This window comes from Amyelois transitella, chromosome 22 (assembly GCF_032362555.1).
Source record: "Amyelois transitella isolate CPQ chromosome 22, ilAmyTran1.1, whole genome shotgun sequence".
Lineage (NCBI taxonomy): Eukaryota > Metazoa > Arthropoda > Insecta > Lepidoptera > Pyralidae > Amyelois > Amyelois transitella.
In genome coordinates, this window is record NC_083525.1 from 8408995 (window position 1) to 8435362 (window position 26368).

General features: G+C 37.0%; 2 protein-coding genes across 3 annotated transcripts in view; one reads left to right on the forward strand and one right to left on the reverse strand.

The window, feature by feature from the left end:
• LOC106138543 (coronin-6) overlaps nucleotides 1-5441 on the reverse strand; it is a 37157-nt gene extending 31716 nt beyond the window's left edge. Inside the window, exons 1-2 of the mRNA XM_060950678.1 lie at nucleotides 5196-5441; nucleotides 4851-5048 (exon numbers count right to left, since the gene is read on the reverse strand). Of these exons, the coding sequence (XP_060806661.1) occupies nucleotides 4851-5048 (198 nt within the window). The 5' untranslated portion in view covers nucleotides 5196-5441. The remainder of the gene's footprint in view (nucleotides 1-4850; nucleotides 5049-5195) is intronic.
• A 2082-nt stretch (nucleotides 5442-7523) lies between these two features.
• LOC106138560 (TLC domain-containing protein 3A) lies at nucleotides 7524-26136 on the forward strand. 2 transcript variants are annotated; one of them, XM_060950664.1, is made up of 8 exons: nucleotides 7524-7745; nucleotides 10170-10270; nucleotides 16734-16895; nucleotides 18412-18574; nucleotides 18981-19187; nucleotides 20146-20376; nucleotides 21535-21633; nucleotides 22284-26136. In XM_060950664.1, exons 1-8 carry the CDS (start codon nucleotides 7725-7727, stop codon nucleotides 22335-22337), a joined length of 1038 nt encoding a protein of 345 aa, XP_060806647.1. In that variant the 5' UTR covers nucleotides 7524-7724; the 3' UTR covers nucleotides 22338-26136. The 2 variants fall into 2 exon arrangements, with proteins under 2 accessions (XP_060806647.1, XP_060806648.1); XM_060950665.1 differs by lacking the exons at nucleotides 7524-7745; nucleotides 10170-10270; nucleotides 16734-16895 and adding an exon at nucleotides 16930-17043.
• The last annotated feature ends 232 nt before the right edge of the window (nucleotides 26137-26368 follow it).

A 26368-nucleotide genomic window follows, 5' to 3' on the forward strand; every position in this document is an offset into this window, starting at 1 on the left:
CCAGAGGGGTAGGCAGAGACGATATTGGTTTAAGTTGTAATATATTTAAGCGTGTGGTTCCGGTAGAATATTTTATGATTACTCTGACAGAAGGAATGATCATTCCGAAATGTTGTACCACTGACAATATATTGCGTTAATTTAAAACTGATACATTCAAAATTCTCGGCACCAAATCTAGTACATAGTCTGGCATTGTTTTTGTAATTATTTGTAATTAACTGTATTGTATGTATTTGTAATTTTAGTATTTTATCATTGTAAATACTCGCTCATAACATGTTTTATATTAGTTATTAAGCTTAAGCAACTGCGCATACGCGTTCAGGATGCTAAGTTGGAACATTTTTAGTTATTAAGAAACCTTGTATCTTATTACTTAGTGTCTGTTGTGTTGCCTTATAAATAAATAAATATTATGTTATTCATTTATATAAATAGACGCTGACTAAGCGATCGGCTGTCATATCAGCGAACACACAAAATCGTACGATTTAAACTTGGTTTTAGGTTCCTTGTATATTTTCCAAGAGAGGATTTTCCAGAGTTCTGGTGGAATTCATGGAATACCAACTTTTTTTACGCAATTCAATTCTCTCATTAAGACAACAGCTGAACGCGGCCTATCAGTCTTATCAAGACTGTTGTCTCTGTCTACGCCGCTAGGGATATAGACGTGATTATATGTATGTTTGCATGTAACTAAAACGTACATTTTACAACTCTGTTTATAGTATGCAACGTAGCTGGGAACTTGACCCGTTTCGAGGAAGGCAAGGACGCATTAACATGGAATTTAGTACCGAATAACTATTATATGTATGTATATTTTTGGTGATCTTTACGCAAAATTTACTGAAAGCATTTTGATGTAATTGGTATACGGGAAGATAATCTTTTGACCTGGAAATAATAAGTTACTTTGAATCAGGAAATTCCTACAAGAGCGAATCCCCGAAGCTCAGCTGGTAGGATGTATATGCGAAAAGAAATTTTTAGGTAAGTCCTCATTTTGCGCAGTACCTAAGTACACTACACATTCTGCGTAAGAGCCTTTCATTGCCTCCAAACAGCTTAGTCCAATAGTTCACACGTATTCGTTCACAACTGTTGTGTCATGTCATATGTAATCGAAAAAGTTACTCAGCAAAAAATTAAATTACTCGTTTCGTGTGAATTACGGATTGTATCTATCACATACATTGCTTAACTTCGAGCATAGATAATAAGGGGACGCACACTATAGTTTTTTTTTTATTGGTATAGGAATAAGCTGTTTGCCCACGACTTCCTTCGCTGTAAAAACTAAATACTGTGTAACTCCATCCATCGATAATTACAAAAAGCTGACCAAGGAGGTCGCCTTAGACAGGTGAGGGGATACATTTTGGTATATCAGTTTTTAAACTGGACCAAGCCTTAACTACCACGGCGAACGAACTCGCGGGCTACAGCTAGTTTTATAATATCTATGGATATGTATGCGAGTGTTCCTCTACAGGATTGCGGCTATTAGATTGAATTAACAATAATAAAAAAAAAAATTGCATTATATTTGGAGTTATCTTATGCATGAACCAATAGTTTCCTCTGTTTAATAATACATCGTACCGAAAAGACAAGGAAATATTGTTTTCAATACCATTATCTCAATGACCGCTTATGACCTTTTACCAAAACTGAGTCCTCGCTGCGTCTGTCTGTCTGTATTTGCGTATCAACACGCGATTAAACGGCCAATTTTGAACCGATTTTGTTGATTCTTTCTCGTTTGAAATATCGTCAGTCATCAGGTCAAATTCTGTAGGAATATGTAAATAGTTGTGGGATCGCTTTCAGGTACACATTTATTTTCAAATTAATATATGTAGGTTTTTCTTAATTAAATATATTCAAATTAAAGGAAAATAAACTAGATTTTTCGTATAACTCACAGCTCTAACCGCTGGGTCTAGAATAATAAAAGTTTTATATTGCAAGGTTCGTATGGGGTGCACTGAGGAAGGATTTTAAAATTTTCTAATAATGAACATGCTTATAATATACTAGCTGTGCCCGCGACTTCGTTCGTGTGGAATAATTACTTTGGGCATCATTGATGCCGTCAAGGATGAATAATTTTTCCCGATTTTTCACTTTTTCCATTATTTTTTTCCTCCTTATAGTTGCAGCGTGATGTTATTTAGCCTAAGCCTTCCTCGAAAAATGTTCTATTCAACGCAAAAAGATTTTTTCAATTCGAACCAGTAGTTCCTGAGATTAGCGCGTTCAAACAAACAAACTCTTCAGCTTTATAATATTACTGTATGTAGATATGCCGTTGACATTTTGAACGAAAGTCGTAAATGTGCGCCCCAGCGTTCGTATTGCGAGCTATTGTTCTCCGTATTCATTATCAGCGCAATTGCATAGTATCGCCTTGTAGTGATAGCGATAATGATGCACGTTAGATTTGCTGATAACGCTAAGCTGAGCTACCACCATGAGCATTCGTCCACGATCTATATTTCTAAATCGATGTCCGGTGAAAATGCTGCAGTGTAGTTTGTTCCGCCGCCTCTTCTACACATGCGCTTTGGAAGCGGTAGTAGATATAATTAGATTGAAATGATGTGACGTCAATAAGTGATACCTTGTAGGTATTCAATTTTGAAATAAATTTATTATATTCTACCAATTATACGATTTGAGAGCGGACAGCGAAAATGGCGTGATTTTATTTATTTATTTATTTAATGAGGACAACTAGTCCTGATTTATAATTTTTGACGAAATAAATAAAACTCTGGACTCGATAAAAAGATGTGTATTCGGTAAAACGTTCAAAAAAAGGCGGGAAGATTTTTTTTTTTTTTTACTATGGAATTGCGCACAGATAACTAATTTGCGCAAATAATGTATAATAAATATATACAGGACAAATTACATAGATTGAGTTAGCCTCGAACGTAACCAGTTCAAAATTGACAGAAGTAATTGAAAAAAACTAACATACTGTACCGACAGAAGTAGACATAATTTGTCGACCTAGGCGACTAACTCTCCAAAGTCGTGAGGATGTAACCGGCCTATAGCCAGGAGGAAGAAATTTACGCAAAATTTTTAGGTACTTGCATGCTCCACCTTATAAATGTTACTTGCTTATAGTTATCAGGCCGATTGAAGTCTAATAACACAAAGAAAATTACCAAATATACACTATTTAAGTTCCACACATGTTATAAATGTGAGAAAAACGACGCGAAAGAAATCGCGGAACAAGTCCGATTAAATAGTAGGATTCAACATGTACAATGTTGTTGAATCCTACTCAAATAGTGGACGTCCTGGTAAAATGTAATGTCAAGAGTACCCAAAACTGGCAAGGACATCTGCATGAAGATACTCATGAATGTGGACGAAGCAAATCAAGTATGCAAAAAAAGTTGCAAGTCAAAAGATGTAGCCTCTGCCTACCCCTACGGTAAGAGGCGTGATTTTATGTTCATGTATGTAACAAGAGGACCAGACCAGACGTGTGCTCGCACCATGACGGGTGCATTAAACCCTCATTAAGCTTAGTCTGTTTTACGGCAATTTTGGTTTAATGAGCAGTTTAACTGCGTGCATAGTTAAACTTCTAGTTAAATAGTTAATTCAAATTTTTGATGTGGGAATCAGAATCCCATATTAAGAAATATATTTACGTTTTTTTTTTTTAACTTTGCCCTTATATTAATAGAATAGAATAGATTTATTTTCAAAATTGGATACAAGGTATCACTTATTGACGTCACATCACTTAAATCTAGTTATAACTACTTCCGCTTCCAAAGCGCATGTGTAGAAGAAGCGACGGAACAAACTACACTGCAGCATTTTCACCAGACATCGATTTACAAATATAGATCTCTTAAATCTTAATCAAGGACAAATGCACATTGTCTACATTAAAAAACATGAATGAATGTAGAACTAGTTATTTCAATATGAATAGTAAATTACTAATTGTGTTTCTGAAGTGCCTTTAAAAGTACGAAATAATTTACCTTTATCAAATAAAGGTGAACGCAGATTTGGCTTTACCACAGTGCAGGTAGTGCACAAGGATTCATACAAATCCATAAAATAATTTAACTGCAACGTATACAGCTCAGTTAAAAGTTTAGTTAACTTTTTGATCCTCCAACTTCTGATTCTCTATTAAGGCGATGGTCTAACAAACTATTTGAATCTCGATTCCATCATTTAGGCATACAGCCGAATGTGGCCTTTCTATCTATACAAGACTGATGGCCCTGTCCCGAATATTATGTTTGTACGAACATTTGGCAAATATAATATACTTTAAAAACAGGGTAAATTAATTATATAAAAATATTGGAAATTCAAAGTGTCATAAATGCAATAGGATGATGTTAAGTAAGTATCACATTCCTACATGACTGCAAATTTTGAAGCCAAAAGTAAGAAATGTAATCGGATTTATCGAGGAGTCATATCGGTGCTACAAATATGAGTAAAATAAAACATGGAACTGTCACTGTTAAAACTGAATTTTCACCATAAGTTTTCAATCTGTTTGTGTATCAAAAAACTAATAATATTCTTAATTATTATTTACTCAATGTTTTGTCCAGTCTTCCTGCCCATAAATAAATAAAAAAAGAAATCTTATTTACTATTTGTACCTAAGCAATGTTGAGGATTTTTCAGCAGGCCATAGGCAGTTGCGGCTTAAAAGAACCTTTTTAAAAGTATAAATTAATAAAAAATATAATAAACAAAAATAACTTTACTTGATGTGAAGTTTGGAAAATATATGTGAAGTTTAGTGTATCTTTTTATTAACAAATGTAAAGTACACTTACCTTATTGTGTGGTAGCACTATGAAGGCGCCGCCACCCGCGGACTCTACGATAATCGCCAAAAACTTGGGGTTCACGGCACAAAACGTAGAATCCCATGAACTTTTCGACACTCTTATGTTATCATAACACTGTTCCCTTTTCAGGGCTTGCCCGTAAACGTGGCGGAATTTTGAACTACGAACCACTCTAAACGACATCTGCAACGCGAAAATTCACACTATTAATTAACAACAAAACAAACCGCAGCACTATTTAATTCCTAAATTATTTCATAAAACATAACCTCCAAACAATTTAATGACCTATATTTTGACACAAAATACTCGAAAAGAATAACCACTCACTTTTTATAAAAGAAGAAAATATATTATTTACACAAGAAAATGCAATGAAATCATTTGAAATTAACGCAAAAAATTTATAGAAAATAAAATAGAGAGCTACTAAGGATCGAAGGGAGGACGGTTGGGAAAACGAGCAAACTCCATATTTGGTAATGTCTACAGTCGCTACATTTAGTGATTAAAAATTAATATATTAACTGAAAATTCGATTAACAGAGTCAACTGCTGCCTAATCGAATATAAATTATCTTATTTCTTCTTGGCGTAACTTTATTATAATGATTATTTAATTATTTTAAGTTCCCACTTGGGTTAACTTTTAGGACGCTGTTGTAAATGTTTATGAACGCAGCCAATAAACTTCAAATGAAACGTCAAATTCATACAAATACGTCAAATATAGAGTTGCGTTCAGCGGTATAAAAAACTTAGTAACAAAAACTTTTACCCACTTTAGGAATTTCCAAACGACTAGATGTGGGTTTTCTTAATGGAGTTTGAGAGTTGTAACTATGACATCTTTCTCTTCCAACTCTTCTAGCAATAGGCGCACGTTTAATGTTACTAGGACTTGTAAAACTATTGTGTCTCTTGATTTCTTGCTGAAATAAAATTAATAATACATAGGAAGGTAATTATTATTCTGTTACAAATACAGAAAGAACTGACTACGTTGAAAAGGTAAAAGATGGGTAAAAGGCACAAAATCAAGCGCGTTTTAATTCTGATGATTCAATTAACTCACCCCGTCTACTTCCATAATGTAAGTTCAATAAAAAATTTGTTGAATTGTATTTAAATCTTTAACTCAACTCAACTTCATGAAACGACTTTTATCTACCAAAGTTTAATACAGTAATTAATTTTAATCCCTTTGAATGTAAATTATGCATGTATAAAATGCCAAATATACACCAAAACATCAATACTTTAACGAGGGTAGAACAAAATAAATTAATTGCCATAGACTATAGCCGCAGTACGATTCAGGTCCATCGTAAGCACAGAGCAAGGAGCATATGATATAAAGACAGGGGAGATAAGAAGTCTTCAATTGTTAAATAGCCTCGCGGAACGTAATTTGACCTAAGACTTACCGAGATATTCACTAACCTTTCGAATCATTATGTTTTTTCTATATCTACGGTTGGCCGTAAAGAAAGATATGAGTTACCCTTGTTAGCTTGTATAATATTAATCCGTACAGCACAGTTAAAAGGTAAAAGGCTAATTTCGAAGTACGGCTGGCGTCCAAAGCAATTTCACGGACTGTTCTTCTACATATATTATTTTTTTCATTTTGTTAAATAAATGAACCCATTTTTAAATTGTGAATATTTTCATCTTGAATATAATAAGCAAAAGAAACATTATGTAGTTAATCGAGCGAGCAAAGGAGTTCACATATTTTATATGTATGTTTGTGTATCTCGCTACATTTGTAACGCAATAACTTTCAAATCGTTTGGACTGATGTTGATGAAATTTAAAATTTATGTAGGATCTGTCGATAGAATTTTAAGTTCATAGGGCATCAAATCAGTCTGTGGCGACATCTCTACGCCACTCGTCACAACATCCAATCAAACAACTACTGTCAATCATCGCGAAGAAATTGACGCGCTCAACCAATAGCAGCGAAGAATCTAAGTCGCGATTTCAAAGATTTCATGGATTGGAGCATAAATACAACCTCCAACACAACATCGTCGAAGCCGCAGTTCCCAGGCATAACACCAAGCCTGGCGGAAGATCTTCCCTTTGGTGGCTGTCGAGCCGAATCATCGCCCCCGCTACAAGTCAAGTAGGATTTTCGGAATTTTAAAACAATATTATAGTTGAGGTCTTAGTTCGCGAGCGACGAAAAACTAGTTAATTAGAATCAGATTATCTACGTTTATGTTTATAGGTATATTTGTATACTATTATATACCGCTTCTTCTACACTTGCGCTTTGGAAGCGGTTGAAATTATGCATACGAAAAACCACGCCTCATACCCGGAGAGGTAGGCAGAGAGTATATCTTTCCACTTTCCACGATCCCTGGATACTTCTTTCGCTTTGCAGTGGTAGACATAATTGTAATTAAGTTTGTTATAATGAAGTCATTATGCCATACCTTGTATCCTACTTTTAGAAATAATTTTAAAAATAATTATATCGTAAACTCTATTGAAAAACCGAGATAGATGTAGATATGTGAAATGTTTAGGTCTTTGTCTTGGATATCTTGTTAGGTTGTCCTGTGAAGAGACTTTCCCATTTCCCATCTCTATACCATCTTGTCAAGCTGTCAAAAAATGCACTTGTCATTCGTTTCGGTTTGTGTCATTCATTCACGTCAAAAAGTCAAAAGTTGTAAGTCGGCCTGTGAAAAAATTGGAAAAATAAATTTGAAAAATACCTATATTGGTTTCATGCTTTTTTAAAAGTTGTAATCGAGAAAGTTAATATATTTTACATAAATAAAGTCATAATGTGTTTTTAGAAACCTGTAATACGTTGCTTAATTTTTTGTTTTTGGTAACATGGAGCCGACGATTTCAAAGGTATGTTTAGAGCTTAGTTAACATTTCTGAACCTTAGTTTTTTGTTTGAGTATTACTCTAGAGTTAAGTTTTTGATAGATTAGAAACTCCTTAAAAATACTGTTAAATCCTGCCATGTAGTGTCGGTGAGAAAGAAATAAATTATTTTGTAAAACATTATCGTACAGTATTGCCTAATAAACTTGGGATTCTTATTATTTAGTGCCACCAATATAAAAAAAAAAGATCCACTCCATCTCTTTCCCATGAATGTAATAAAAGGTGATTGGTGGAGGTGGTGATTCATCTTTCAGATGATGATCTAGCAAACTGTCACTATTTAAATCCCAATTCTATCATTAAGCCAAAAAGCTGAATGTGGCCTATCAGTCTTTCGAGACTTCCGGCTCTGTTTACCCCGCAAGGGTTATATAGGAGATTATATGATGAATGAATCTGTGTCTCATGGTGTAGACAAAGCCAACAGTCACAAAAACTTGAAGCCCTCTTCAGCTGAATGGCTTAATGAATACATGATAGTGACCAACTGTGATAAGTGTACATTGAGCTATTTATAGACATTGTTTTGTTAATACAATGTTGTTTTCATTTGGTGATAAGTCAATGTCAATGACCAACATTCATACTACTTCTATACATACAAATAATCATGTATGTATATAAGTAGTATATATCCCTTGCCCAGTACACAGAGACAACAGTCTTGAAAAGACTGATGGGCCATCTTCAGCTGTTTTGCTTAATAATAGAATTGAGATTTAAATAGTGACAAGTTGCTAGCCTATTGCCTATTTAAAAGAATTCAAAGTTTAAGAGCCTAACCCTTAGTCGCATTTTCTGACATCCCTGGGAAAGAGATGGAGTGGTCCTATTCTTTTTTGTATTAGTGCCGGGAACCTCACGGCACACTACAACCATACTTCCTCTATAAAGAGAAAAAAAATCAGGCCTCTTTCCCATAGGGGTAGGCGGGGACTACATCAATCCTATAATAACAGCTGTACGTGTGTTAAATGTATACAGCTGTATGCTACAGCTGAACAATGTCTTTCAGTCTTTTCAAGACTGTTGTCACTGTCTATCCCATCTACACTAATATTATAATGCTGAAGAGTTTGTTTGTTTGTTTGTTTGAACACGCTAATCTCGGGAACTACTGGTTCAAATTGAAAAAATATTTTTGTGTTGAATAGACCATTTATCAAGGAAGGCTCTAAAGCCTTCCTCGATAAATGGTCCAATAGTTGCAGCATAACATCATGCTAAACCTTAGGGTTTTGGGATTGGGAGCAAAGAAATAATGGAAAATGTGACAAAAAAACGGGGAAAATTATTAATCCTTGAGGGCTTCAATGATGCCCAAAATTACTATTACACGCAGACGAAGTCGCGGGCACAGCTAGTTATGGATATAGTCGTGATTGTATGTGTGTATGTATTTTACAGCCAAGTTGTTTATTTTTACTTGTAACTTGAGACAGGCGGTCTCAGTCCAACTGCAAACAAGGGCATAGTCACCTGTTATGGAGAGCCTGGTTAGAGCAAGCACCATATGTAAATTGTTTGCATTTTTCTAATTTATCACCTGGATTTATTTCAATCCTGTACATACATACACATGATCATGTCTATATCCCTTGCGGGGTAGACAGGGCCACAGAACCCACAGTCTTGAAAAGACTGATAGGCCATGTTTAGCTTCGGCTTTATGATAGAATTGAGATTCAAATAGTAATAGGTTGCTGGCCCTTCACCAAAAAGAAGAATCCAGAGTTTATAAGAAGCCTATCCCTTAGTCGCCTTTTACGACATCCATGGGAATGAGTCCTATTCTTTTTTTCTATTAGTGCCGAGAACCACACGGCGTTTCTCGTTATATGGAGTGGATATATGTAGTATAATCTAACTAGACCCCAGCCGCGGTTCCACCTGCAGAAATCTTATCCCTTAACTCGCGTTCGCGCGGACATTTTGAAAACTCCAGCTCACCTTCACTGGGAGAACCTACATGCCGAATTTTAGCTCACTACACCCAGTAGTTTCTTCTTCTTCTTCTTCTTTGTCTGTAATTCAGTCATTGTTGTAGCAAAAGTGATATATATTCTAGCATTAGTCCCGGAATAGGACCACTCCCTCTCATTCCCATGGATGTCGTAAAAGGCGACTTGGTCGCCTTTTACGACATCCATGGGCTTATAAACTTGAGATTCTTCTTTTAGGCGATGGGTACCAAAAAGTCACTATTTGAATCTCAATTCTACTATTAAGCCGAACAGCTGAATGTGACTAAATAAGCCTTTTTAAGACTGTTGACTCTGTCTACCCCGCAAGGGATATAGACGTGAATATATGTATGTATGTATTAGTCCCGGTTCAGTCTGAATCGAACATTATGTTAGTCATTATATCTGATGATTGTTCCAGCCGCGGCACTACCGCACCGCCATCTATGTGCTGCTTCTCATCAATCTGGTGTCGATCTTCACAGCCGCCAAGACGGTCCTGGTGCTCAACCCTGAAGACAGGTGTGTATTACGTAATTTCATAATTATTTATATGCCACGAATTACTTATGTGCCGTGTGGTGCCGGGAGCACCAATAAAAAAGAAATAATAGGACCGCTCCATCTCGTAAAAGGCGTAGACGTGACTATATGTATGTATGCCATCGTTTAGCCAATCAGTCTTTTCAAGACGGTTGGCTCTGTCTACCCCGCAAGGGATATAGACGTGACTATATGTATGTATGTATATAGCGATAGTTTTTCAAGTTTATAAGCCTATCCCTTAGTCGCCTTTTACGACAACCATGGGAAAGAGAAGGAGTGGTCCTATTCTTTTGTTTATTGGTGCCGGGAACCACACGGCATCGCTATATCGCTTTTTATTATGACGTGAAACGAGACAGCGATAAAGTTTCTCGCGCGTTAATAAATCTGTCAATAATAAAATAAATATATACATTAGGGGGATCCCCATTTAATAAACTTGTTCACATACATACATAAAATCACGCCTCTTACCCGGAGGGGTAGGCAGAGACTACATCTTTCCACTTGCCACGATCTCTGCATACTTCCTTCGCTTCATCCACATTCATAACTTTCTTCATGCAAGCTCGACGGCAATAAACTTGTTTGTTTCGTATTTTTTGCCCAGTATATTAATAACGGTAATAGGTAGACGCTTATAATTTTCACAGAATATTTTGTTGTATCACCCTCTTGACTTTAGTCCCGGTTGCATCCTCACCACTCTGGAGAAGAGCCCGGGGTACGCTTTTGACCGTGGACCCTGGATTGGGTGAGTCAGGTTTTTACACGAAGCGACTCACATCTGACCTCCGCAACCTATGCAGGTTTACCCATCCAAATTCCTGAATGTGCAGGTTTCCTCACGATGTTTTCCCTCACCGTTAAAAAAATCGTTTAGTATTCTAACTTATGTAGGTAAGTATTATATAATTTTCGAAAATAGTCATTGGTACATGGCCGAGGCGAGATTCGAACCTGCGCTCTTTACATACATACATATAATCACGTCTGTATCCCTTGCGGGGAAGACGGAGCCAACAGTCTTAAAAAGATAGATAGGCCGCGTTCAGCTATTTGGCTTTATGATGGAATTGAGAATCAAATAGTGACAGGTTGCTAGCCCATCGCCTAAGAGAAGCATCCCAAGTATATAAGCCTATCCCTTAGTCGTCTTTTACGACATCCATGGGAACGAGATGGAGTGGTCCTATTCTTTTTTTTTATTGGTGCCGGGAACCACACGGCACGGCGCTCTTTACTTTTAATATATTTACGGAACCCTTCGTGCGCAAGATCGACTCGCACTTGGCCGGTTTATTTTTAAACTAGCTGTGCTAACAGCAACTTCGTCCGCGTAGAATAGTTATTCTGGGCATCATTGAAGCCCTCAAGGATGAATAATTTTCCCTGTTACTTTCACATTTTCCATTATTTCTTTGCTCCTTATAGTTGCAGCGTGATGTTATACAGCCTAAAGCCTTCCTCGATAAATGGTCTATTCAACGCAAAAAGAATTTTTCAATTCGAACCAGTAGTTCCTGAGATTAGCGCGTTCACAATCAAACAAACTCTTCAGCTTTATAATATTAGTACCTATAGATAAATTTACTCTTCATTACTGTAATACCTTTACTTAATTGCACAATATTGTACCTAATTGCGTTTCTAGTTTTTCAGTGCGTGTCGATTATCACACCGATTACACGCAATATGTTGTCGTTATTGGATAATACTAGTTTTTTTAATCGACTTCAAAAAAGTCTATGGATTCCTCTTTTAGGCGATGGGCTAGCAACCTGTCGCTATTGGAATCTCAATTCTGTCATTAAGCCAAACAGCTGAACGTGGCCAATCAGTCTTTCAAAAAAGTAGGTGAATGTACTAGTAGATCACTGCGGAACAATTACAAGTTGTCGATCCCAGCACATCGGCTGGCTAAGGTAGGGAAATCATTTCTGATTAATTGTATAAGATTTTATAATAAATTACCAAAAAGTGTTCTTGAAATGAATGATAGAAAATTCAAACAGTATATTAAAGTTGAGCTTTGTAGGAAAGCCTATTACAGCACGGATGATTATATTAATGATAAACATGTGTGGCCCGAGCTGGACATAATGGCCTCTTAAATGCTTGTGTATTTTTGACATGATCTTGACATAATTTGTACAGTATGTACATATTTTATTTTATATTTATTTTATTTGACGAAATATTCGTATTGACATAATCAGTTCTACATTCATACATGTTTTTTAATGTAGACAATGTGCATTCGTCCACGATTTAGATTTAAGAGATCTATATTTGTAAATTGACGTCCTGTGAAAATGCTGCAGTGTAGTTTGTTCCGCCGCTTCTTCTACACATGCGCTTTGGAAGCGGTAGTAATTATAATTAGATTTAAGTTATGTGACGTCAATAAGTGATACCTTGTATCCAATTTTGAAAATAAATCTATTCTATTCTATTCTATTCTAGTGTTTTCAAGACTGTTGGCTCTGTCTACCCTGCACGGGATATAGACGTGACTATATGTATGTATGCCATCGTTAAGCCAAACAGCTGAACGTGGCCAATCAGTATTTTCCAGACTCTTGGCTCTGTCTACCCCGCAAGGGATATAGATCAGAATATATGTATGTCTGTTCAAGAATGGTCACTTGAATATTATAATGCGTACTAGGTCTATTCAACGCAAAAAGAATTTTTCAATTCGAACCAGTAGTTCTTGAGATTAGCGCTTTCAAACGAACAAACTCTTCAGCTTTATAATATTAGTAAAGATATAACTTTGAACCTACTTGTTATTCAGAAGTAGGTACATGTTGGTAACATACATATGTTTTGTAAATTATTTTTTAATCTGTTTCCTTATTTATCTTTTACAAATAAAACAAATTGTAGCTGTTAACAATATATGTGTTCGTAATTACGTTAGTACAAATTTAGTGCACGTTGTATAATTTTACAATTCAGCATTTCTTAGCATGAATATTTTTCCTTGGTTACACATACTTACTTACATACATAAAGTCACGTCTATATCTCTTCCGAGTAGACAGAGACAACAACAACAGCCTCGAAGTAAGTTCGAGACTCGTGTTACGAGATACTAACTCAACGATACTATATTTTATAATAAATACTTAAATAGATAAACATCCAAGACCCAGACCAATCAGAGAAAGTTCGTTTCTCATCATGCCCTGAACGGGATTCGAACCCGGTACCTCCGGTTTCACAGACAAGCGTATTACTCCTGCGCCACAGAGGCTTCATAAATCTATTTAAAATTGGCAATCCATAAAAAAAAATAATTATTTATTATTAAAATCTCATATAAATAAATTAATCTGAACAATGTATTCTCTCGTCCGCATTCTATTCTAAGTTTGGATATTTGTGAAGTTGACGTTGTTGAAAAAATGCTGCAATGCAGTTTGTTACCGCTTCTTCTGCACTGACGCCTTGGAAGCGGCAGTAAACTTAGTTTTAAGTAATTTATTTCACGTCAACCAATGTTGCGAAACCAAAAGATTTGACAATTATTAAGCGATATGATCCTACTACTATTTCCTACTACTATTATAAAGGCGAAAGTTTGTATGGATGTATGGATGTTTGTTACTCTTTCACGCAAAAACTACTGAACCGATTACCATGAAATTTGGTATGTAGGTAGCTGAAGACCCAGAATAACACATAGGCTACTTTTTATCCCGGAGTTCCCGCGGGATTGATAGGGTTTCCATGCGGACGAAGTCGCGGGCGGCCTCTAGTATAATATAGGTCCGTTGCGATTCAAGTAGCGTGATCAACAGCGATAATCGGAAAGGACACAGTTCAATCTCGTAATGCGCTCCAATGAATCAGACAGACTGACGTAAACTCCACCTTTACGATTTAGATTTAAGAGATCTATATTTGTAAATTGACGTCCGATGTAAATGCTGCAGTGTAGTTTGTTCCGCCGCCGCAGTTTATATGTGTATAGACGATTTTCTACCGATGACTATGACGTGATTTTATGTATGTATGTATGTTATTGGATTTCATTCAGTCAACCAAAATATAAAGGAAAATCTATAATTAAAAAGGCAGCGCACATAAAAAGCATTGAGGATGTTTTATTAGGGTTTTTCTATAAAAGTTACATACATACATATGGTCACGTCTATATCCCTTGCGGGGTAGACATAGCCAACAGTCTTGAAATGACTGAATGGCCACGTTCAGCTATTTGGATTAATGATAGAATTGAGATTCAAAAAGTGACAGGTTGCTAGCCCATCGCCTAAAAGAAGAATCCCAAGTTTGTAAGCCTATCCCTTAGTCGCCTTTTACGATATCCATGGAAAAGAAATGGAGTGGTCCTATTATTTTTTGTATTGGTGCCGGGAACCACTTTATAATATGTAGTGATTAATCTTAGAACATGTGAGCTGACGTAATGTTTACATATCTATCTAATAACATAATATCTGAAACATTAATCATACGGCGTGCTTGTCTGTTTATCAAAACACAAACATTCAGTGTAATCTCTCGGACGAGGCACAATTAGGATGCTTCACAATGTGTCAAGGCTAAATTTCATGTAAGTATACACACATACATATGTTCACGTCTATATCCCTTGCAGGGTAGACAGAGCTTCGTGGTCGGGGGGGCAGAAGGCGTGCACTTTATCGTGCGCGCCTACTGCCTCACTAGGGTCACTTCCCGACCCTGGGATGGAAAGGGCGGCCAGCAACTTACTGGTCGCCCATTACAGCAAGCTTCCCGGCACAGAAGCGCCGGGCAGCCAGAGGGTATCGTGGTGAAATGCCTGCGATCCCATGATGCCCTCAAAATGGCAAGAAGAGCGAACGGAGGGGTTTTAGTGGGTAGGCTGGTATACTAGCTGCCAGGAGTCCCACACTCTCCCGGGTGAAGACCCGGGGGGTTGTCCGTAAAAAGGATTTCCCCTTCGATAACAAAAAAAAAAAAAAGGGTAGACAGAGCCAACAGTCTTGAAAATTCTGAAAGGCCACGTTCAGCTTAATGATGAATTGAGATTCAAATGGTTGCTAGCCCATCGCCTTAAAAAAGAATGTCACGTTTATAAGACTATCGCTTAGTCGCCTTTTACGACATCCGTGGGAAAGAGATGGAGTAGTAATATTCTTTTTTTTTATTTGTGTCGGAAACCACATGGAACTTCATGTAGGTATGTATTTTAAATTTCACGTAAGTTCTCTTGTTAAAAGATGTTTACGCATGTTTTTAATTTTGAATCGGAATAGAAAAAAAAAAGAAAAAACAAAATTAAAAACAATAAGTGATTTGTTTCTTTTATAACTACATGTGTACTTACTATTTTCTTGTTACTGTGTAAATTTCTATGCAATAAAGATATTACAAACAAACAAAATTAATTATAGAATTAATTACTCAATAGCATGAGGAGAGTTATGAATGAGTTAATTATGGACGAAGCAAAAGAAGTAAGAATATGCAGGTATTTAGGCAGGGATCATGGCAAGTGGGTAATTAAAATAAATTAAGAACTAAAATAAATAATAATTTAATTTAATTAATTTATTATTAATTATTCTTTTCAAGACTGTTGGCTCTGTCTACCTCGCAAGTAATATAGACGTGACCATATGTATGTAATAATAAAACATACAAAACAGCACGAAACAGATAGAGATGGTACAAAGGCGGACTCATCGCTAATGCGATATCTTCCAGTCAACCTTTGAATGGAAGAATTATACATATACATACTATGCCTCCTGCAGACATGTCAATTTGATTAAACCTAATGGATGTGATTGTACGAGTGGATTATGATTGATCGCGCTTGTTGTCAGAGGCGGCCGCATCGACCTGAGAGTGTAGGGACTGAGACGAGTGCATGGCAACTGTACACATACATACATACATATTGGTCACGTCTATATCCCTTGCGGGGTAGACAGAGCAACCAGTCTTGAAAAGACTGACAGGCCACGGTCAACTGTTTGGCTTAATGATAGAAAAAAATATGATTTCAATGCGAATATTATGTCGAATAGTACTTATAATGATATATATACAATTATATATACGTACTGTATAAATATGAAGAATATTATATGAAGAAGAAAATGCTGCAGTGCAGTTTGTTACCGCTTCTGCACTGACGCTTTGGAAGCGGCAGTAAACATAGTTTTAAGTAACTTATTTGTCGTTAACCAACGTTGTGAATACAAAAGATATGACATTTATTAAGTGATATTGAAATGTCCCATAATAACGAATAAACGTTTTGAATTTGAATATACGTTCCATTACAGAATCTCGGTGACCCGAGGCGCTTGGCTGACGGCGCTCGGATTCGTTTTTCAAAAGACATGACAATTATTAAACGTTTTTGAAATGTCCCATAATAACGTTTTGAATTTGAATTTATTTTCCATTACAGAATCTCGGTGACCCGAGGCGCTTGGCTGACGGCGCTCGGATTCGTTTTCTTCATGTCAATGTTCGAGCTCCTGAACGTGTGCGCTCTGTACACCGGGGTAGGCAGCCGGCTGAGGCAGAGATACCGGCTCGGCTGCGGCGACGTGCTGGACATCACCAACAAGTGAGTGCCGCGCGCGGAATGTAAGTTGAACAAGATGGCGGCGCGTCTTCTTCATGACAGCGTTGGCGCTGGTGTACACCAGGGTAGGCAGCCGGCTGAGGCAGAGATACCGGCTCGGCTGCGGCGACGTGCTGGACATCACCAACAAGTGAGTGCCGCGCGCGGAATGTAAGTTGAACAAAGATGGCGGCGCGTCTTCTTCATGACAGCGTTGGCGCTGGTGTACACCAGGGTAGGCAGCCGGCTGAGGCAGAGATAGAGGTTTCAGTTATTAAATTATTTCAAACAAGGATGGAGTTTACACAATTTATAGTATTTATGGGGTGTTCAATAGTGATCAGTGGACTTAATGCATTGGAAAAGTTAAAAATATTCCCAAAAAATAGAAACCCGTGCCGTGTGGTTCCCGGCAACAACCAAAAAACAAAAAGAATAGAACCACTCCGTCTCATTCCCATGGATGTCGACTAAGGGATAGGCTTCTAAACTTGGGATTCTTCTTTTAGGCGATGGGCTAGCAACCTGTCACTATTTGAAGCTCAATTCTATCATAAAACCAAGCAGCTGAACGTTGCCTATCAGTCTTTTGAAGACTGTTGGCTTTGTCTACCCCGCAATGGATATAGACGGGCTGATATGTATTTATGTAAATTGAAACCCAGGTCCTTTGATCGATGATAAAAAACCACTATCTGAACCTAATAAATCTATTCTATTCTATTAACCTTCAAAAACAGTTGTCTTTACAAAATAAATACATATAAAAAAATAGTCATTATTCTGTATTGCTTTTTAATAACAGTGGAATTAATGATTGTTGATAAAGTTTAACATTGCCTCGGGAAGAAAAAAAAAATAATATTGTCTATCGTCACTTGTATAGGATGTATTTCCGGTCAATAAAGTTGTTGTCACGTATCCGTTAGTCTAACTATAATAACTCCGTAACATATAGCGTTGTCGGAATTGATATGGTGGTCTATATTCCGACCGTATCTCGTAAACAAAATGACAAGGCCGAATTAATTTAGATGTTATTCCATATTGATTGGCCTATTTTGGTGATTATAATCATTTTTTTTAATAATGTATCTACATATATCTGTTAGGTATGTATAATTGATGAAATGTTTCAGATATATTATATGTATTATAATCGTATGTGTTATCATGGTTTTGATTGAATTAAATATATAATTCTTTATGGCACACTAGACCATTACATGCGTAAGTGATATTAAATTAAGTTGACTTAAATCTAATTACATGACGTTTGATGTTGTAATTTGGAATGTATGAGATATCTTCATGAGAAATGTAGGGGAGCTCTAGATGTCTCTAAATACTCACAGGAACGAAGTGAACAAGATTTTTTTATACTCAACTGAAAAGAATCATTCGTTCATTCATATAATCACGTCTATAACAATTAACAGTTAATCAAAAATTAACTGTATGTTATGACAAGTACGTTGAAAATATGATGAAAAAAAATATATATAATCCTCAACATCAGGTTAGTGTCGGCGGTGCAGGCGGCGTTCTGCTGCGCCACCGGCGTGGTGGTGTGCCTCTGGTCCTGCACCCGGGACTTCATGCGCACCTCCCACTACATGTCCGAGGCGTACGCGTGGTTCGGTGCCGCCTACTTCTTCTACGACATCTGGTCTATGTACATGGTGAGTGATGAACAATAAATAAAATATATATATATATATATATATGTATGTATATATATATGTCCTGCACCCGGGACTTCATGCGCACCTCCCACTACATGTCTGAGGCGTACGCATGGTTCGGTCACTTTTCCGCCAGCCGGGGTGATATGACGTATTTAGGATCGTGGACGTTTGATACTTTTATTTTTTTTCGTACTTTCTGAATTATGAATTGATATTTTTCTTTTAACGTTTTTAAATATCCTTTAGATGAGTACACTTAACAGTTAAATTTATGCAGTTGAATTAAAAGTCACCCTGTATAGATCTCAATTCTATCATTAAGCCAAACAGCTGAACGTGGCCTATCATTCTTATCAAGACTATTTCGTATAATCCAAATTAAAAGACGTCTTTTCACCAGGTACACGTTCAAATGAACACCAACGTGGACTACTTCAAGAGCAAACTCCAAAGGAAGTTATCCAAAAATGGCGACGCGTCCTTGTCTTCGGGCGACGGCGCCCCGCCCGCCAAGAGGCAGCCCACCTTCCTGGAGTACTGCCGATACGAGCCGGTCATACTGCTGCACCACATCTTCATTGGCGGCTTCGGGTTCCTCGTCATTGTGGTGAGTAGACATTGACAAACTCCAAAGGAAGTTGTCCAAAAATGGCGACGCGTCCTTGTCTTCGGGCGACGGCGCCCCGCCCCCCAAGAGGCAGCCCACCTTCCTGGAGTACTGCCGATACGAGCCGGTCATACAGCTGCACCACATCTTCATTGGCGGCTTCGGGTTCCTCGTCATTGTGGTGAGTAACATAGACTAACGTTATCCCTCATTTATAATATGAGGGTTATGAGTCTTCTTAGTTTTGATGTTAGCGGGAGCGATGTTACGGGTTCAATGGAAATGGAAGATGTTTTTTTTATGTAGACAATGTGATTTAGATTTAAGAGATCTATTATCGTAAATTGACGTCCGATGAAAATGTTGCAGTGTAGTTTGTTCCGTCGTTTCTTCTACACATGCGCTTTGGATGCGGTAGTAGTTATAGTCAGATTTAATTGATGTGACGTCAATAAGTGATACCTTGTATCCAATTTTGATTCAATTCTATCATGAAGCCAAACGGCTAAACGTGGCCTATCAGTCTTTTCACGACTGTTGGCTCTGTCTACCCCGCTAGGGATATAGACGTGATTATATGTATGAATGTAGAAGCGAAGGAAGTATGCAGAGATCGTGGCAAGTAGAAAGAGGTAGTCTCTGCCTACCCCTCCGGGAAAGAGGCGTGATTTTATGTATGTAAGTATATTTACGGCCTCTGTGCGCAGCGGTGGTGCGCTTGTCTGTGTTACCGGAGGTCCCGGGTTCGAATCCCGGCCGGGGCATGATGAGAAACGAACTTTCTCTGATTGGCCTGGGTCTTGGATGTTTATCTATATAAGTATTTATTATAAAATATAGTATCGTTGAGTTAGTATCTGTTAACACAGGTCTCGAACTTACTTCGAGGCTAACTCAATCAGTGTACCTAATTTGTAAAAAAAAAAATTGAAAAAAATTGTTACAATATTGTGTCCAGTACCTACGCGGCGACCTCGGCGACTGCACGTTCGGCTTCGTGTACCTAATGGAGCTGTCCACCCCGTTCGTGTCGGCGCGCGGCATCCTCTCCCGGCTGCGGCTGAAGGCTTCCCGCGCTTATCTCCTCAACGGGCTGCTGATGCTGATAACCTTCCTGCTGTGTCGCGTGGTCAGCCTGCCCTCAGTGTGCTACATGTATAGCAGAGTGCTGGGACTCTCCTACTGGGAGGTGGGTCTTCGTATACTGGATACTCTGCCGTGGTATAACTAAAATGCCGTTATCTGACATCAGGATTTACACCGACGGCCTCTGTGGCGCAGCGGTAGTGCGCTTGTCTGTGGTCGGAGGCCCCGGGTTCGAATCCCGGCCAGGGCATGATGAGAAACGAACTTTCTCTGATTGGCCAGGGTCTTGGATGTTTATCTATATGTATATGTTTTTATTATAAAATATAGTATCGTTGTGTTAGTATCTCGTAACACAAGTCTCGAACTTACTTCGAGGCTAACTTAATCAGTGTAATTTGTCCCGTATATATTTATATATATTATTTATTAACTAAAATGCCGTTATCTGACATCAGGATTTACACCCTTTTTTACCGGTTAAATAAGAAAAAAAAATCTCTTTTTGATCTGTATATTATACGACTTTTTGGTACCTTTAAGTCATAAATAGGCGTTCTCATTGATGAATGGCATCAGTTTAAATTTTTACCGCAGTTTTTGACGTTTCACTAAAAACAAGGATTTGGCAGATAACGGCGTTTTAGTTATACCAGGGCAGCCCTGGGAACAAGTTCAAATAGTCGGGAGTTCGGTCACTGGCCATATGCTCGACCACCACCGGGAACAAGTTCAAGGTCTTGAGAGTACACATTGACGGCCTCTGTGGCGCAGCGGTCTGTCTGTGACACCGGAAGTTCCGGGTTCGATGAGAACGGGCATAATGAGAAACGAACTATATCTGATTGATTCAAATATTGACAGATTGCTAGCTTTGTGGCCTTAAAGAAGAATCCCAAGTTTTTAAGTCCTATCCCTTAGTCGCCTTTTACGACATCGATGGGAAAAAGATGAAGTGGTCCTATTATTTTTTATATTGGTGCCGGGAACCACACGGCATATACATACATATCTATATTCATGTAAAATTCCACATCCATATCCATTAAGGTTTTTCGCTGTTTTTGACTGATAATAGCGTAGCGTGATTTTATTTTTATTTTTGTGTTTGTTTATTTGTAATATCTTTATTGCATAGAAATTTACACAGTACCTAACAAGGAAATAGTAAGTACATATGTAGATATAAAAGAATCAAATCACTTGCAATGGGCTTATAGATATCGCCACAATTTGAAATATACGTAATTTTAATTCGCAGGCCATCCAGACTCTCCCGATTGGCTGCAAGATCTCCATCTGCATTCTCCTGTTGCCGCAGCTCTACTGGTTCTATCTGATGTCTGCGGGCGCCATGAAGGTATAACATGCATACATACATCATACATACACAAAGTCACGTCTATATCCCTTGCGGGGTAGACAGAGCCAACTTACAACTTTATTGTGGTATAAATTTAACCTTTCGTTGACACTAGTATCGTGAGGTGTGGTTCCCGGCACCATTAGAAAAAAAGAATAGGACCACTCCATCTCTTCGATGGTCGTAAAAGGCGACTAAGGAAAAAACTTGGGATACTCCTTGTAAGCGATGGGCTAGCAATCTGTCATTATTTGAATTAAATAAAAATAAAATAAAATGTTTTTATTTCAGATTTGCATCCATTAAATCAAATTGTAAACATAGTTAGCCTCATAGTTTCTTTTGTTTTCATGTCTCTTGTGGTGCTAAAGGGTTATTGTAATTTAGGGATATTGACGGCTTCTGTGGCGCAGCGGTAGTACGCTTGTCTGTGGCATCGGAGGTCCCGGGTTCGAATCCCGGCCAGGGCATGATGAGAAAAGAACATTTTCTGATTGGCCTGGGTCTTGGATGTTTATCTATATAAGTATTTATTATAAAATATAGTATCGTTCAGTTAGTATCTCGTAACACAAGTCTAGAACTTACTTCGAGGCTAACTCAATCAGTGTAATTTGTCCCGTATATATTTATTTATTGTTTCACAGATGCTCGTATCAGCCCCCGTGCTCTCGGCCGGGGATTCCCACAAGCGCAGCTGACGCGGCCGCCGCAAGCACCGCTCGTAGGGCTCCAGCGCGAAGCCCCCAGCGACGGACATACGATAGTGACTCATGATAGTGCAGTGTCAAATGTTACGGCTGAAAAATTGTGATGAAAAGTGTTGGTGATGAGAAATTACAGTGGATACATTGTGAATTTAGTGTTACTGATGTCAAATTGAACCAAGTAACCATTCCCACGGGAATTTGGTAACTCTCTCAGGTTGATTTCGGAGTTATGCGTTTGTGCCGTACTGCCTAGATGAGTTGGATTCTAATTACACGCGTAAAATTATTCAAGTACATTGCAAAGGTATGTGTCTCTGTTTCCATCTTTGTCTTACTCAGAATTTAACTTTAAAGACAGACAGAGTAAGAAAACGTTAAAATGCCTTAAAAAGCGTTAAAAGCCTCCATATAGTATTCGTTTCATAGTTACCAACAAATGTGTAAACGTATGTGTAGGTACACACTATATCAGTTATATCACCTTTAAATTAGTGTATGTCAGGTATATGGCTAGGGTTGGCAGGTCGCCAAACCTAATAGCCGGACAGACCAGCCAGTTTGGCCGGACATTTGGCTAAAAAAACCGGACACCCTATATTATCGGTAGTTGACTCTCGTCGCCTGCGCTCGGCGGCTCTCGCTTGTTTGCGAAATGTAAAAAGCCTAACAAAAGCCGGACAAGACGGACACTGTTTATTTTGGCCGGACATTCGATCAAAAAGCCTAATTATGTCCGGCTATATCTGGACGCCTGGCAACGCTATATATGGCAACGAAACGCGTAATACCAAAACTGGTACAGCAGTCTGCAGGACAAACGCGCACATTAACACTCTGAAATCAGCCTTAGTGTCTCGCTACACAAGTAGAAACATGCATTAATATCTGTAAAAGCGATTATAAGGAAACACTAAACACGTATTTCAGACGTTCCCAGTAAATTCTTATATTTCTACAAGGCATGTTTTAAATAATGTCCTTTTTAACCAACTCTTTTAGTCTTCCAATGTTTCTTATTCCAAATGTTTCTTGTGTTGAAATATCATGATCTGAAAACATCTACAACAGCGATCTGTCTTCATATTTATCTTTTAGGCTGGTAAATGTTTGAAAAATCGTTCTGACCACGACATAAACATGTTATGCTTATTTATACGTAGAGTTACCAATAATACAGGTTACATTTTTGATTAAAAAAAATTGTTTTTCATAAAGTCTACTACACAATTAATACATGCTTTCTGATAATAACTCTTTTACATATACATACAATAAAGTCACGCCACATTCCTGGAGGGGTAAGCAGGGACTTCATCTTTTCTCTTGCTAATAATAATATGTGTTTATATTGAGTAATAGTATTTTAGAAAATACCTATAAAGGTCTATTGTCAGTGAATTAATTTTGATTTAACTAGTCAACCCACACTCCAGTCACCATATAACCAGTATAATATAAATTAATGTATGTTGTAGAATTAAATGTAGCACAATAACTTCAAGAGAGAATCATAGTGTTTAGAAATAGTTTAGTCTGTGTCATACACTTGTGTTTTGCAAACGAACATTATATATTGTGGTGTTGTTGTCATCCTTGTCTCACTCAATGGCATTAGAGTGAGAAAGTGATACATGATTAACATAGCAATTTCAAATATATATGAAATGAAAATTTATAAATCAAATTGGGCAGTTGCTATTTAGTTATTCCTATTTTGATCTTTGAAGCCAAGTGTTAACTTTTGTGATGATAGAATCAAATGGCATGACCATTAGTCGTTATTTTTGGGGAGGCGATTTTAAAATTTACATATATGATAAAAATGTAGTCGACTCTCATATTTAGTGTATCCAAAGTGGTGAAATTAAAACAATCATCTCTGTATGGATTAAAAGTTATATGTATAGTTCTAATGGGATGGTGCTTGCATGTCTATATTGAAAAAAAAAGTATAAGACGAAATTTTAAATAAAATTTTATAGTATTTGGTTCATGGTAGATATATGCGTGTGCGAATGAGTAAAACTTAAATTTTATTGACGTTCACGTTAAATGTGTTAAAATGTGGTAGTTTTACTGAGTAAGAGGTTCAACCTTAATAACCATTTTAAAACAAGCTCTATTATTCTTAATAATTGTTATACTTGACGTAAAAACACGGAATAGCATCTTTATATTTAAAAAGAATTTTTTTTTCAACGTGTACTTCCCTATAGGTCTTCGTCTATTCCAAAATTGTAATTATGGCATTTCAATTGTGCATTTTAAAAGTTACGGTAATTGTTTTAAAAGTGACTGACAAATTAAATTGTTACAATTTGTTTGTTGTCAGATTATATAGATTGGCATAGCCATAATTTAAACTTAATGTACATTTTACGTGCATTAAGTTTAAATAAATTAATAAAAAATGTGCTTCCAATTTCTATTGATGAACTAATGCAATGATTTGTGCAATAGTGCAATGACCTTGCAACCATTATTCCAAAAATAAAATTCATAATATTTTTGTAGGAAAAATGCAGATTTAAAATTGTTTCTGTCTGAATGGAATAATAAAAACATAAAATAATATAGAATCTCAGTGAATACTTGTGACGATTTAACACTTAGTTCATATTCGGAACTTCGGAGCGAAAGAGACAGGCAATAAGATTAAGGCTATCATATGACGGATAGTTTTGTTTGGGGAAAGTTGGATGGTATAGAAACGTAACAGTCAAAATTTATTTTTCCTTGTTATAAAAAAAAATCCGCTTATGGGCTGCAATCAAAATATTCCTTGGTTCAGTTCAATATAATTGTTTATTCGAAATTACTTTTTATTTCAGGCCTTAGTTTTAATCTTGTTTTCTCTCATTGGTTTAGGTCTAATTCTAATTGTAAAAAATCACTGCATAGCAGAATTGATAGTCATGCACATAATTAAGTTTGTATCACTTAGTATTAAATAAAGGTCTAGGGTTGGCGCGCATTTGTATGGATACTCCCAGCGGCCGCTCGTCGCTAGCCTGAGCAGTCGTGCGCAGACGCCGCATTATATACATCGCAGTGTCTAAAATTATGACATTGAAAGTGCTATGCGCTTCGCTTCCAGCCGCTTCCAATTTGGTGTGAAATGAGCCTTATATATACTTTTCCTTTCCGCGAATAACTTTCTTTAAATATACTTCTATGCGTAATAAAATTATGCCAATTGTATATCGTTTACAAATGCGTGCCGACCCTTTATAGTCGATGTTGTGATTCAACATTACTCTTATGACTTGGGCTTTCCGTTTAAACTTTGTACCTATTGTATAGATTTATTTACATACACAAAAATATATTAGAACATTCTTAGATTCATGTTTATATCGACTTATTTTGTACTCTTGCATTTATCCATTTGTTAAATAGTAAAAAATGACCTTATGTAGTTATTTAGAAGGTTCGAAATGGTTTAGATTTTGCACTCTGACCTGTATCACCGAAATTTTCCGATAACCAGAAAATCTCCACTAATTTATGTCTAATGTTATTAGGTGTTTTGAAACATGTAGACTTGCTTAGCAAATGTTTGACCTATTTTCGGCCTATTGATGTAATCTAGCCTAGGATTAGACTTGTAATAATGACTGTAAAAAGAGGCGTTATAATGTAGAATTTTTGTTTGTGAAATGAATATACCTATTATTTTTCGTAACAAGTCTAGTTCTGGTGTTATGTGATTGTTAAAAAAATGTGCTTGTGTTTGTTATTGTTGTTTATTTATTATTGTGTCAAAAATATAAAGCATTTTTCATGTGTATTGTGTTATTTTAATTATGTCGTCTACTATACCCGGAATTTAAGTTGAACCAAATGGCGGCAAGTTACCTAGGCGCTTCCTCCCATTCCACTTTTCGCTTTTATTATATTCAAAATTTTTGCTCACTCAAGCTCACTGCTGGTTGAATATGTAAAAGTAAAAAAGAATAGGTATGATTTTATTTAGCAGCCCAAACGAGAAAGAGTCAGTTGCCATGTGAGAATGCACCTCA

Excerpts from the sequence above, each read along its gene's own strand:
- LOC106138560 (XM_060950664.1), top strand. The coding sequence starts at position 7,725 with ATGGAGCCGACGATTTCAAAG. Across the intron at positions 18,575-18,980 it reads ACATCTGGTCTATGTACATG|GTACACGTTCAAATGAACAC; the intron begins GTGAGTGATGAA and ends TCTTTTCACCAG. Across the intron at positions 20,377-21,534 it reads TGGGACTCTCCTACTGGGAG|GCCATCCAGACTCTCCCGAT; the intron begins GTGGGTCTTCGT and ends TTTAATTCGCAG.